The sequence below is a fragment of the Podarcis cretensis genome (genome assembly GCF_951804945.1).
Source record: "Podarcis cretensis genome assembly, chromosome: 2".
NCBI lineage: Eukaryota > Metazoa > Chordata > Lepidosauria > Squamata > Lacertidae > Podarcis > Podarcis cretensis.
This window is the reverse complement of record NC_137171.1, coordinates 127,705,680-127,719,104: the sequence shown is the minus strand read 5'-3', so window position 1 is coordinate 127,719,104 and position 13,425 is coordinate 127,705,680. Positions and strand designations below refer to the sequence as shown.

Below are 13,425 nucleotides of genomic sequence, written 5' to 3'. Positions count from 1 at the left end.
AGGTTATCCAGCTGCCCCAAATAATGAGGGGGGGCGAGGAAGAGGAAGCATGAAGGAGAAGCTGGGAGGGGGAGCCGCCATGAGGGAAACTCAGGGGAAAAACTCCCTCAGGAAACCGGGCGAAGGAGAGGAGGCGGCCCCGGGGTATCTGAAAGGGGATTGGCCAGCTGCCCAGTGGAGAGGCCTCTGATTGGTCCAGCCCTGCTCTGGGGTGGGAAATGGGGTCTCCTGCCTTCATGTGGTTCTGGGAGCCCCGGAGAAACTGGTTTTCTGGCAGGAAACTCGGGGAAAGGATGGCAGGGGTCTTTCTTGCTCTGAACTGGGAAAAGTCCCAGAGTGAGGGGCTGCCCCCCTGAGCAACATGCGCCCCCTTCCTGAGCTTCCACTTCTGCCCCCCTTGAGCCTCCCCTGGATTGCGTGTGCGTTTCATTCCTCGCCTGGGACACTTCCTCCTCTGAAAAGCTGCTGCAGAAGCAGAAAAACACGCTTGAGGGGGGGATTATTTTTGGGAGGGGTGGGGTCTCCTGGCTGGGTAGCCCCCCTCCATCCTCGCCCTGAGAGCTGGAGGGTGGTTTTTGCGGGGGTGTCTTGATTGGGCCATTTCTGAGCCCATGGCACCTCCCGCCACTAGGCAGCCTTCGCCTCTTCTCCCTCCCAGCCTTTCCTTGGGATCCAGGAGCCTCTATGTTGGGGGAGGGGGAGAGCCAAGGTAACCCCCCATGGGACCTCCCCCATCTCCCTTGCTGTTAGTCTGGTTGGATGTGGGCTCCTTGGGGCAGAGTCCTTGGCCCAGAGGGAGAAAGAGGGAGGGAAGGGGGGCAGCCCCTAGAGTGCAGGCGCAGAAGCAGGAAAACTGCAGGGAGGGGAGGACTCTGCGCTCAGCTTGTCAAGGGTTAAAAGGAGCAGAGCTGGATTCCTAGAGAGGACAGGAAGTGGAGGGCAAGAGAAGGCAAGGTCCTCCATGGCTAAATTCCCCCCCCCCCATCCCTTCCTGCTTTCTTCTCTCTCCTTTGCAAAAGCGCCTCCTGGAATCCGGGTGAGTCTCCTCTCTCTTCCCCCTTAGAGTGACCTAGGAAGAAGGGGGTCCCAGGGGTGCAGGGTGGGGGCATGGGGTCCCTGTTCAGATCATGCCTGATGGGGGGGACCCCCAAGTCAGGGAGCAGAGGGTCCTCCCTTGTCCTCTCTGCCAAGCCAGGGAGGGGGCCAGTTCTCAGGAAATATGCAGCTCTGCTCTTCCTTTGGGATCCAGGCACTGCTTCCTTGGGGGGGGGGGCTTTGGGTCAAGGAAAAGTGGGGAGGCAAAGAAGCCCCCTTCAGGTTTGGAGTTAAGGCACATTTGTGAACTGAGGCAGCAGCCAGACGGGAACATTCCCACATGGGGGGAGCACAGGGAGAAGAAAAGCCCGTCTGCATCTGCACAACTGGACCACTTCCTGTGTCCCAGATGCAACAACACATGTCTCTCCCCTATTCAGGCTAAACAAGTAGACGAACTAATGTGAAAGCAAATTTCGGAACTACCCTCAGGAAATGCTAAAGCAAGGATAGAAGACTCCTCCCAATATTCTGGGACAAATGAGGAGGGATTATCCATCACTGGGTGGCTTGTACTACTAACAGAGGACGTGGAACGCATAAAATCTTTTTTGGTAAAGCTCCCCTCTGGAGCTTTTAAAGGGTCTACAGTGGTGCCTCGCAAGACGAAATTAATTCGTTCCGCAAGTTTTTTCTTCTTGTGAGTTTTTCGTCTTGCTAAGCACGGTTTCCCATAGGAATGCATTGAAAATCATAAAATCATAAAGCAAGGGAAGGGGCAGCGGGGAGAATCGCTTCTCCCCGTTGCCGCCCCTTCGTTCAAAAGGGGTCCGGGGAGAGAGGGGAAGGCGCACGCCCGGAGATTGCGGGGCTGGCAACAGGGAGAAGCGATCTTCTCCCCGCCGCCCCTTGCTTCAAAAGAGGTCCGGGGACAGCGGGGAAGACGCGCTGCACTTCCCCGCTGTCCCCAGAGCTTGCGGAGCAAGCTTTGTTTTGCGAAGCAAGCCCATAGGGAGATGCGTCTTGCGAAGCGGCTAAGAAAACGGAAAACTCCTTCGTCTAGCGAGTTTTTCGTCTTCCGAGGCGTTCGTCTTGCGGGGCACCACTGTACATGCCTGGTGTTCTTCAGAACACAACAGATTTAGCACATCTGCAGGATCTATACTTTGACAGCTTCCATGCCAGGGTTGGGACCACATTTTGAGATTGGAGACTTGCGAAGATGGTGTATAAGCAAAGGGAATATCAAAGGGGGAGGGGTGTATTAGTCTCATGATATTTCAAAAATGTGGCATCGGCAGCTCCTCTGCTTCCACATTCAGATTTGGTCCCCGTGAAACCCCAGACAGAGGCAAATATGGCCACAACATCTGCCTGGCTTGCGATGAGGGAGCTCCAAGAGTGCCAACGGGGCTCTCTATACAAAGCACCTAGCATGGGGGAACCTACAGGTAATGGCTACTCATCTATTTTCTGCCCATGCTCTGGGGTTGCAGTTTTCAGGCTCAGGGACAGGAAGGTGACTGTTTTTGGCACCAAGTTGTGTCCATAGGCCCCACTGAGTTCAAGGGTTCTACCTTGAGGTCACTACTTGACAGACCCTGCCAGCCTTACGAAGTGGGGTGAGGAGCAAACAGGGGAAATTGAAACCACTGGAGAAGTTTACAAATGGGGCTTCTGTTGGGAAGGAGCCGCCCCATTTGTGCTTCTCCAGGGGCAGGAGAATATCTAGGGCAGGAGAATCCCTGCAGGGCCTCTGAGGCTCCCTTTGCTTCTTCCTCTCTCCCAGGACCCTCCAGCTTGTTTTCGCTCCTCGAGTCTTCAGGAAGGATGAAGGAGACGGATCCTGCAAAGCTAGCGAGGATGGAAGGGGGAAGATGGACGTTTGACCTGGTCCGGCTGTCTCCTGCATCCCTCCCCACAACTTCTGAGTGTTCCCTCCCAGGGACCTCCAAGAGATCTGGTGAGTTCCAGGAGAGGGGAGATGGGGACCTGGATGGATGGAGCCAGAGAGGAATTGGGTCTTCCTCAGCTAGAGTGTGGGGGGAGGCAGGCAGGCGGATGGAGATGGAGAAGGGGAGCACCTTTTCAGGCTCCTCCACCTGCCTGCCTGCCTGCCCCTTTGTCTCCTGCAGGCAATTTGAGCTAGGACATGACAGCTCTCTATACAAAGCACCTAGCATGGTGGCAACTACATGCATTAGCTACTCGTGTATTTTCTGATGAACCTCCACTATTTGGAAGGAGACCAACAGCATCTGGGATTCTAACATCCCCCACCGTGAACCCAGAATGGAGGAATATAAACTGTTTCCTCTGTGAATGTTCTTCATCTAGTCATGCCTTTTAAAACAATGACCAGGCTTGTCTGAACCACCCAGGCCTTCTTAATTGTTGGCTTCAGAGTTTTTAGGGAAGTTGAAGTAACTTCTGTCAGGTTTGTTGTTTTTCCTTCTGTTTGCATTTGATTGACCAAAGAGATGACTGACCTTGGAGATGGAGTGGATTCCAGAACTGAGCCAGAACAAAATCCATTCCAGATAAAAGCCAAGCAATATGTCAGTAAATACCAGCCAACCAAGGGAGTGAAAACTATAGAAAGGCCCCACATCTAACTATTTTTGTTCTTCCTCCATCACAAGCATTCATTAACTTTGTTCAATAATGGATGTGAACCATGTCCCCTTCACTCTGAGTGGGGTTGGGGTCTGGGGCAGCGATGCAGAGTTAGCATGACTTATGCTAACATGGCAGTGCATTGGTGGGGGAGGGGTCAGGTGGTGGGTTTGATGGTTCTGCGTCTGCATCCCTGTCACAGTATGCTGGCAGTGGTGCCCCACTGGTTTCAAGAGAGTCAGGCGCCCCGCAGGCATGCTCAAATGCTGGGGGGTCGAAGATGCGACACATCGATAATGACATTAAGTTAGACGTCACGGATGTCCTCTTGAGGCCAAAAGAGAGCACTCTCAAGCCTTGTAGTGAGATGGGGGAGGGGGGTTGTTCAATAATATGGAGCGCCATTTGTTTTTGAGGCGCTAATTAGTTTCTCTCTTCATTGCAGATGGTGATGAATTGGAAGGGAAGAAAAAGGTGGAGCACAACAGAATCCACATAGCGAAGAAGTCATATAAATATTCGGAGTGTGGAGAGAACATCTGTCAGAGCTCCCAGTCCACCTCCCATCAAAGAAAGAGCTTTGTTTGGAGGGACAGCCTCACTTCACACGAAGAAGTCACAGTGGAGAGAAATTGTATCAGTGCAGAGAATGTGGAAAGAGCTTCAGTCGGAAGGATCATCTCACTTCCCATCAAAGAATTCATACGGGTGAGAAACCCTATCAGTGCTTGGAATGTGGAAAGAGCTTCATTCAGAAGAATAATCTCACTTCCCATCACAGAATTCATACAGGAGAGAAACCGTATAAGTGCTCAGAATGTGGAAAGAGCTTTCGTCTGAGTGGTGATCTCACTTCTCATCAAAGAATTCATACAGGGGAGAAACCATATCAGTGCTCAGAATGTGGAAAGAGCTTCAGGCTCAGGTACGATCTTACTTCCCATCAAAGAATTCATACAGGGGAGAAACCATATCAGTGCTCAGAATGTGGAAAGAGCTTCAGGCTCAGGTACGATCTTACTTCCCATCAAAGAATTCATACAGGAGAGAAACTGTATCAGTGCTTGGAATGTGGGGACAGCTTCAGTAAAAGCTCGAATCTCAAAACCCATCAAAGAACTCATACAGGGGAGAAACCCTATCATTGCTTCGAATGTGGAAAAAGCTTCAGTCAGAGTTGCAGTCTCACTTCCCATCAAAGAATTCATACAGGGGGGAAACCATATGAATGCTTGGAATGTGGAAAGAGCTTTCATCAGAAAGGTGATCTTGCTTTGCATAGAAGAGTCCATACAGGGGAGAAACCCTATCATTGCCTGGAATGTGGGAAGAGCTTCAGTCACAGTAAGACACTCACTTTGCATCACAGAATTCATACAGGGGAGAAACCCTATCAGTGTTTGGAATGTGGAAAGAGCTTTAGTCTCAGACACATTCTGACTTCCCATCAAAGAAATCATACAGGGGAGAAACCGTATAAGTGCTTGGAATGTGGAAAAAGCTTCAGTAAAAGCTCGGATCTCAAAACCCATCAAAGAATTCATATAGGAGAGAAACCCTATCATTGCTTCGAATGTGGAAAAAGCTTCAGGCAGGGACTGAGCTCAATTCCCATCACAGAATTCACACAGGGGAGAAACCGTATCAGTGCATGGAATGTGGGAAGAGCTTCAGTAAAAGCTCGAATCTCAGAACCCATCAAAGAATTCATACAGGAGAGAAACCCTATCGTTGCTTGGAGTGTGGAAAGAGCTTCACCTGGAAGAAAAGTTTCATTTCCCATCAAAGAATTCATACAGAGAGAAAACCAAAAAAGAAAAATAATAAAGCTAAAATTATTAAACAACGCTTACAAAACACAATTTTATAGAAAAGAGAAAGGGGGAAGAATAACTAAAAATACCCTATATCACATTTGTATCATATATATAATGACAGCTGTCACGAAATTAAAAGACGTCTGCTTCTTGGGAGAAAAGCAATGACAAACCTAGACAGCATCTTAAAAAGCAGAGACATCACCTTGCCAACAAAGGTCTGTATAGTTAAAGCTGTGGTTTTCCCAGTAGTGATGTATGGAAGTGAGAGCTGGACCATCAAGAAGGCTGATTGCCGAAGAATTTATGCTTTTGAATTATGGTGCTGGAAGAGACTCTTTGAGAGTCCCATGGACTGCAAGAAGATCAAACGTATCCATTCTGAAGGAAATCAGCCCTGAGTACTCACTGGAAGGACAGGTCCTGAAGCTGAGGCTCCAATACTTTGGCCACCTCATGAGAAGAGAAGACTCTCTGGAAAAGTCCCTGATGTTGGGAAAGATGGCGGGCACAAGGAGAAGGGGACGACAGAGGACGAGATGGTGGGACAGTGTTCTCAAAGCTACCAGCATGAGTTTGACCAAACTGAGGGATGCAGTGGAAGACAGAAGTGCCTGGCTGCTGTGGTCCAGGGGTCACAAAGAAGCGGACACGACTAAACAACAACATCATATATATCATATCATTCATCAACCCATAGAAAGAGGGCTCTCCCTCTTCTCCCCGTCTCCCGCCCTGGCAGATCCTTCCTTCCCTGCGTTCCTTGCAGGTCCCTCCCACCTCCAACTCTCCTCTTCCTGTGTGTGTCCTCCTAAATTCAAAATAAAGGAATCTTAATATAAAAAATAGAAAAAGAGATGAAAAGGAAACTCCCATATCCGTATGAAAATCATCTGTAGCAGCAATTATTCAGAATATGCCCTCCAGAATAATCCCAGCTGCATTTAGTATCCAGCCTTTTTCCTCCCCTTCAACAAGATGACACTTTTCCTACATCCTACATTTCCCTCCCTAGCCCAGCCTTCAAATCTTATCCACTCAGACAGTTCAATATGACTCTTATAATGATTGTTTAATAATCCAAATCGGTATTTCTCAAGCTTTTAGGTCCAGTTTCTGGACATGTACAAGCGCACCTGACAGAGATGAAATTCTTACGCCAGCAGATGGTGCAATGCAATTTTCCTCTACAGGAAGAGATATTCTGCTTCATGATTATTAACAGCCTTAATCGGACTTATAAAACGGTTGCAAGTCAGCTGGGTTCTCTACCTGCCAGAGATCTTACGGTGGAGACAATTTGTGCCGTGATTCTCAATGAGAGAGACCGCCTTGCTGCAATAGATGTCAAAGACAGGGGGAGAGAAGCTCGGAGTTCTGACACCCCCACTGCAAGTGAAGAACAGGCTGTTGCTTTGAACGTTGTCCATTGTTTCAACTGTGGACAGACTGGGCATCTTCAGCGGAATTGTAAGAAGCCATGTCAACAGAAAGGAGCTAAGGGGAGCTCTGCAAAGCCTGAGGCGTCAGTCGTACCAAGTCGTACCAAGTCCCAGATGAAACCTGCAAAGGCATTGCTGTCAACAAAAGCCACGTTTTCAACGGAAAACGCTTTTGCTTTGGACACGGGTTGCGCGCAACACATGACGTCGCGCCAAGGACTGTTTTCAATGTTTAAGAAGCAAAGCTTCACTGTGAAACAGGCCAGTGGCCAGGAGCTTGAAGCGATCGAGTTTGGAACTGTATATCTTGAAAGGCTGAACTTGACTATTAACAATGTGTATTTGGTTCCTGATTTAAAGTTCAATCTCCCTTCCTGCAAGCAGAGAGGAGGCAGCTTTCTTTTTTCTCTCCTTTGCAAAAGCTTCCTTGGTGCCCCTCCTGGAGTCCGGCGAGTCTCCTCACTGTGGAGTTTGGAACTGACAGGGTTAAAACTCCATGGTGTCCTGTATCTGGGAGGAGCTCAACGCAGAGAAGTGCGTCACAGTCTGTGTCACTGCTCAGACTTGCTTTTGCTTCTGCCTGAGACGCAGCTCAGCTCCGAGGCTGCGTGTGTGCTTTTGGAGCACAGAGAATGTCGGAGGTTTCTGATGGATTTACTGCTTTGTGGCACTGTGGGTTAAAGCCTCAGTGCCTAGGGCTTGCCGATCGAAAGTTCGGCGGTTCGAATCCCTGCGGCGGGGTGCGCTCCCGCTGCTCGGTCCCAGCGCCTGCCAACCTAGCAGTTCGAAAGCACCTCCAGGTGCAAGTAGATAAATAGGGACCACTTACTAGTGGGAAGGTAAACGGCGTTTCCGTGTGCGACTCTGGCTCGCCAGAGCAGCGATGTCACGCTGGCCACGTGACCCGGAAGTGTCTCCGGACAGCGCTGGCCCCTGGCCTCTTAAGTGAGATGGGCGCACAACCCCAGAGTCTGTCAAGACTGGCCTGTACGGGCAGGGGTACCTTTACCTTTACCTTTACCTAAACGCTTCTAGAGATAAGAACTGAACTGTCTTTGGACTTGATTTATCCCTTATCTCACACGGACGGAGGACCGCTGCTACTCTGCTCGCCTGCCAGGTCAGCTCCCCAACAGAGCCGCACAGGGAAGCCTGACTGGACGCAGGTTTTGTTTACCCCAAAACTCACTGCGTTCCCTTCATCTACCAGGCTTGTAATTCTGTCAAAAAAAGAGATCAGGTTAGTCTGACATGACTTATTTTTCAGAAATCCATGCTGACTATTGGTGATCACAGCATTCCTTTCTAGGTGCTCACAGACTGTTTGCTTAATGATCTGCTCCAGAATCTTCCCTGGTATTGATGTCAGACTGACTGGGCGGTAATTATTTGGGTCCTCTCTTTTCCCCTTTTCGAAAATAGGGACAACATTTGCCCTCCTCCAGTCTGCCGGGACTTTGCCTGTTCTCCAGGAATTCTCAAAGATGACTGCCAGTGGTTCTGAGATCACATCTGCCAGTTCTTTTAATACTCTTGGATGCAGTTCATCTGGCCCTGGAGACTTGAATACATCTAGACTAGCCAAGTATTCTTGTACTATCTCCTTAGTTATTCTGGGCTGTGTTTCCTCTGCTGAATCATTTGCTCCAAATTCTTCAGGTCGGGCATTGTTTTCTTTATCGGAGAAGACTGAGGCAAAGAAGGCATTGAGGAGTTCAGCCCTTTCTGTGTCCCCTGTTTGCATTTCACCATCTTCTCCTCTGAGTGACCCCACTGTTTCTTTGTTCTTCCTTTTGCTACGAACATACCCATAAAAACCTCTCTAGCAAGCCCGAGTTCATTCTGTGCTTTAGCTTTTCTGACTTTGTGTCTACACATGCTGGCTATTTGTTTGAATTCCTCTTTGGTGGTTTCCCCCCTTTTCCATTTTTTGTACACATCCTTTTTAAATCTTAACTCAGAAATAGATTGTATCCCTCCATTATTACATTCCAGTTGTGGGACTTATCCCACCAGGTTTCAGTGATGCCCATTATGTCATATTTAGTTTGCTGTACCAAGAGCTCAAGCTCATCTTGTTTATTTCCCATGCTTTGCGCATTAGTGTACAGACACTGAAGTCCATTAATCATTCCCCTGTGTCTCTTCTTTAAGGATTTTTTCCTCCCACCACTAGGTCTGCGTGCTGTTTGCTCCATTTGGTCTATGACATTTGGATGATCATCTTCATCAATTGATAGACTCCTACCTTCAGGAGCACTGTCTCCCTCCCCCACATTAGTCAGTTTAAAGCCCTCCTGATGAGGTTTCTGAGTTTTTTGGCAAAAACATTCCTCCCACCCGTTGTGAGGTGCAGCCCATCGCTTGCCAGAATTCCATCTTCAAGAAACTGTAGTCCGTGATCTAAGAATCCAAACCGTTCCTGTTTACACCATTTGCAAAGCCAGTTGTTCACTTCCACTATTTTTCCTTCTCTCCCTGGGCCACGTCATTCAACTGGGAGGACAGATGAGATGAAATTTGTGCATTTAATTGCTTCAATTTCCTGCCCAGAGCCTCGTAATCTCTCTTGATCTTCTGGAGGCTATTGCTTGCAGTGTCATTGGTTCCCACATGAACCAAGAGGAAGGGGTATTTGTCAGTGGGTTTTATGATTCCTTGCAGTCGTTCAGTTACATCTTGGATCTTAGCCCCGGGGAGATAGCACACTTCCCGAGACATCTTGTCAGGCCCACAGATCACTGCTTCTTTTCCCCTCAGTAGGGAATCCCCTATCACCACTACACGCCTCCTCTTAGGTTTGGTCGGGGTTCTTCCGTGAGCTGTCTGTTCCAAGGTTGCCTGCATATTCCCCGAGGACTGACTTTGCTGCTCGTCTTCATATACCTGATTGACTGTAATGAGGGAGAGATCCTCAAATGGAGTCTGCTCTTCGTCTTCCATGCTAGGGGAGAGGACCTCAAAGCGATTGTGTATTTCTAAACAATCAGAGCGAACCCTGGGCCTCCTACTTCTTTGAGTCACGTTTCTCCATATATCTGGCTCCTGTGTTGGTGAACTAGCCTCCTCAGGGGAGTCCCCTGTCTCCTCCTTGGTGGAGACGGTGTGCTCTGTTGCTTCCAAGAATAGCTCCAGCTCTCTAATTCTTTAGAGTGTAGCTACACATTCCTCCAGTTGCTGGACTTTGTCTTCTAAGAGGGCAATCAGCATGCAATTGCTGCAGGTAAAGCTGCCTGCAACCTTTGGCAAGATGGCAAACATTGCGCAGGAACCGCAGGCGACTGCAGCTGTTCCCTCACCCTCCATCTTGAGAACGTGTCGTTGGGGGTGACTACAGCGGTCCTCCATCATAAAAAGCATGAAGACAGGACAAATAAATCCCCCCCCAAAAACCTAGGTTTCCCCCAACAAACGTTTGAGACTAGCTTCCCTAAATCTAAAAGATGGACCAAACTGTGCACGCCGCTACCCTGCAAGCTCTGATAAGCTCCTCCCACAGCTAATCACCTGCCTCAACAGAAACCCTGCCTCCTCTGACCTTTGCACAGGGAGAGCAGCTAATCAGACACAAGAAATACACACAAGAAAACCCTTTTTCTTCACCTGCTGCCCTGCAAGCTCTGATAAGCTTGTACAGCAGAGTACAGCAGAAGCAGACTCTGGTTGGAATGCAGCATCAAAAAGATAATAAGTCAACAGAGCGACGAGCTGACTCACGCAGCCGTATCCTTCAGCAAAAGCCAGATGCAAGCACCAGAGGGGAGGAGGAGGAGATATAGAAATAGCTCCCGTTCTCACACGATGATACATTAGGTAATTAGGCAATTAAAGGCACAATGTCACACTGGGCAATGAAAGAATGAAACACTGCAGTACTGACAGCTACTTCATGATTTGGCAAGCCTCATGGAGAAAGAGTCAATTAATGAAATGGAATGCAAGTGAAACTTTATAAAAAACTAGAGAATTTGATGTTTAATGGCGCAGTCCTTTGTGGAGGGCTCTGATTATTATTGGCAAGGTATCAGCTTGTTTGAAGATATGTTTTTGGCTGGGGATGCTAAAACGGCGCAAAGGAAGGCACATTAGAAAAAAAGGGGTCCCTCTCAAAGGGTGCTGAAGACAACCGACAGATTACAACTGGGGAATATTTCACACAGGAAACCACATCTGCTTGCATGGACTTTTGTTGTATATGGATTTATAAAGTGAAGATGAATCTTTGATCTTTGTAAGCTTCCCTTAGGGCTCAGGGGGAGCAAGCTTGGATTGTAGAGGAACCGAACAATTATTAACTGTGAAATATATCCCACGGTGTGGTCTATTACAGAAGATTCTTCGGTTTGGGAAAATATGTAAATTGCATGTAAATTTACATATAGATCTGTTAAATATGATGAAAGTTGCATACCAGTGGCTGTCAAGATAAAATGAAGCATTAAAATTGGTATGATATTGGAAATAGAGAGAAAAGTAGGAACAAGAAACAAACAAAAAAATTCTCCTGGCCAGCCAGAACATGGTTTTATTTTTTGTATTATAATGTGACAAGATTTGGTATTGTATCAGTTGGAGAAGTATTAATGAAAAGTTAATAATAATAACAAACTTTGGAGAATTAGAGGAAACATGACAAGCAGAAGGAGGAGGAGGGAGAGGGAGAGGAGTAAAGGGACTAAAAAAGAGGACATTGAGATGGATCTGAAAGTGCTCTTGTGGAACATAAATGGACTTAAGAATAAAACCAAAAGATACCAAATAATATAAATCTTACTAAAACAAAAATTGGACATTATATATTTGCAGGAAACACAGAAATAGCCAAGAAAAGGGAAGTGGTTTTGTATATTAACCCCAAATTAGATTTCAAACAAATATTCAGGGATGGGGAAGGCAGAATAATAGGGGTGGAGGTCAAATTAGCAGAGAACAATGGATGGAGGCTGGACCAGGAAACGGGTCCACTTTCCGGAAGAAATCACAGAATCACAGGGTCAGAAGGGCCCCCAGGGGCCATCTAGTCCAACCCCTTGCAATGCAGACCTACTCCCCTCCACCTCCCTCATACCCCTGATCTCCACTTCTTCCTGCCAGGACCCATTGGGGGGGGCTCATTCTGCAGTGGCTTCTTGGGATCCCAAGCACCACTCTCTTCTGTTTCAGCTTGGGGGGCTTTGCCCTCCCAGTATCTCTGGAGGACTTATTTTTTGGGTGGGGGGAGAGAAAGAGGGAGGTCTGTATGTGTGGGGTCAGACAATCAAGGAAACTTGCAAAACGCCAAGCCAGCAAGTTATGGAAACCCCAGAGCTGCCCTGATGGACCCCACAACATTGCAAATGAATCCTATATGTTCCCAAAGACCATCCAGGCCCACCCCTTGCAAGGGTCTCCCGCCTCCTCCCGCGCCCCCTGTCCGGCTCCCCTCCCTCCCTCCATGGCTACTGCTCTCTCCCAAACCCACGTGGGTAACCAGGCAGCCGGCTCAACCCACCCACTTCCGGGTGCTCTCTCCCCCTCGCCCAATCGCCTCGCAAGGGGAAGCCGCTGCGGAGAAAGGGCAGAGGCCATGTTGGGTCAGGGCAGCCGGTCCTCCCATGTTTGGAGCGGGAGGAAGGGCCCGCGGCCATCTTGAATGAGGGCAATTCTGTGCCTGTCTGTTATATATACAAACATATATACATCTATCTATGATCTATTTACAGTATATATTTACACACACACCCCTGGCTCTCGTTTGGAGGAGGAGTGAGAGACGGAGGCTCTTTACTTCTAGAATGGCGTTTCCATGGCACCTCCTTTCCTCCCAGGAACTCCTCCTTCCACAACCCTGCCAGGCTGGCCACTTGCCTTTCACCTCCTTTCCAGCACTGCATGGTTTAGTGTGGCAGCACCTGCCCTTTGGAACTCCCCGCCACTTGCAATAAAGCGAGTGCCTCTGCTAGACTCTTTTCAGGCACCTGCTAAAAGCATTATTGTTTAGGCAAGCATACCCAGATGCTCAGGAAGCTGAAGTAATTTTAATCTCTTTTAATATTTTAGCTTTTCTTCGTTTTAAAGAAGGCTTGTTAATTTTGATTTTACTGCTGTGGTGTTGTTGTTTCTTTGTTTTTTGTACTGGTAAACAACTTTACAGGTTTTTTAAAATAAATTTTATTAAATAAATAATAAATATAAATAAAACAACACAAGCCAAAACACAATGCATCCTGTAGATTTATGTAACTGTCCACAGTGGCCTACTTGTTATCAGAGGCCCAGAATCCACATTCCTTTGTAAGAAAATGTGAAATAAAGCCAAAACATTTTTGCAGGCAAAAGAAAAAAGGTATTATTGGGGAGGTGACAGGAACCTTTCCACACCAGGTACCCCCTGACCTTGTTATGCCACTACCCGGGGTGCAGGGAGGGGGCATGGGGGTCCCTGTTCAGATCATGCCTGATGCGGGAGACCCCCAAGTCCGGGAGCAGAGGGTCCTCCTTTGTCCTCTCTGCCAAGCCAGGGAGGGGCCACTTCG

At 48.2% G+C, this 13,425-nt stretch overlaps 1 protein-coding gene across 11 annotated transcripts in view; it reads left to right on the top strand.

Moving 5' to 3' along the window:
• LOC307209509 (uncharacterized protein) overlaps positions 1-13,425 on the top strand; it is a 71,852-nt gene that overhangs the window by 12,004 nt on the left and 46,423 nt on the right. For 2 of the 11 annotated variants that reach the window (XM_079964626.1, XM_079964633.1), the window contains exons 2-3: positions 2,358-2,486; positions 2,825-2,998. The exons of 3 other annotated variants lie outside the window; for them this stretch is intronic. In XM_079964626.1, coding sequence (XP_079820752.1) covers positions 2,393-2,486; positions 2,825-2,998 — 268 coding nt within the window. In that variant the 5' untranslated portion in view covers positions 2,358-2,392. Of the gene's footprint in view, positions 1-956; positions 1,041-2,357; positions 2,487-2,509; positions 2,696-2,824; positions 2,999-13,425 lie in introns of those variants that run through there. 6 more of the 11 variants (XM_079964632.1, XM_079964629.1, XM_079964634.1 and 3 more) reach the window with 5 other exon arrangements.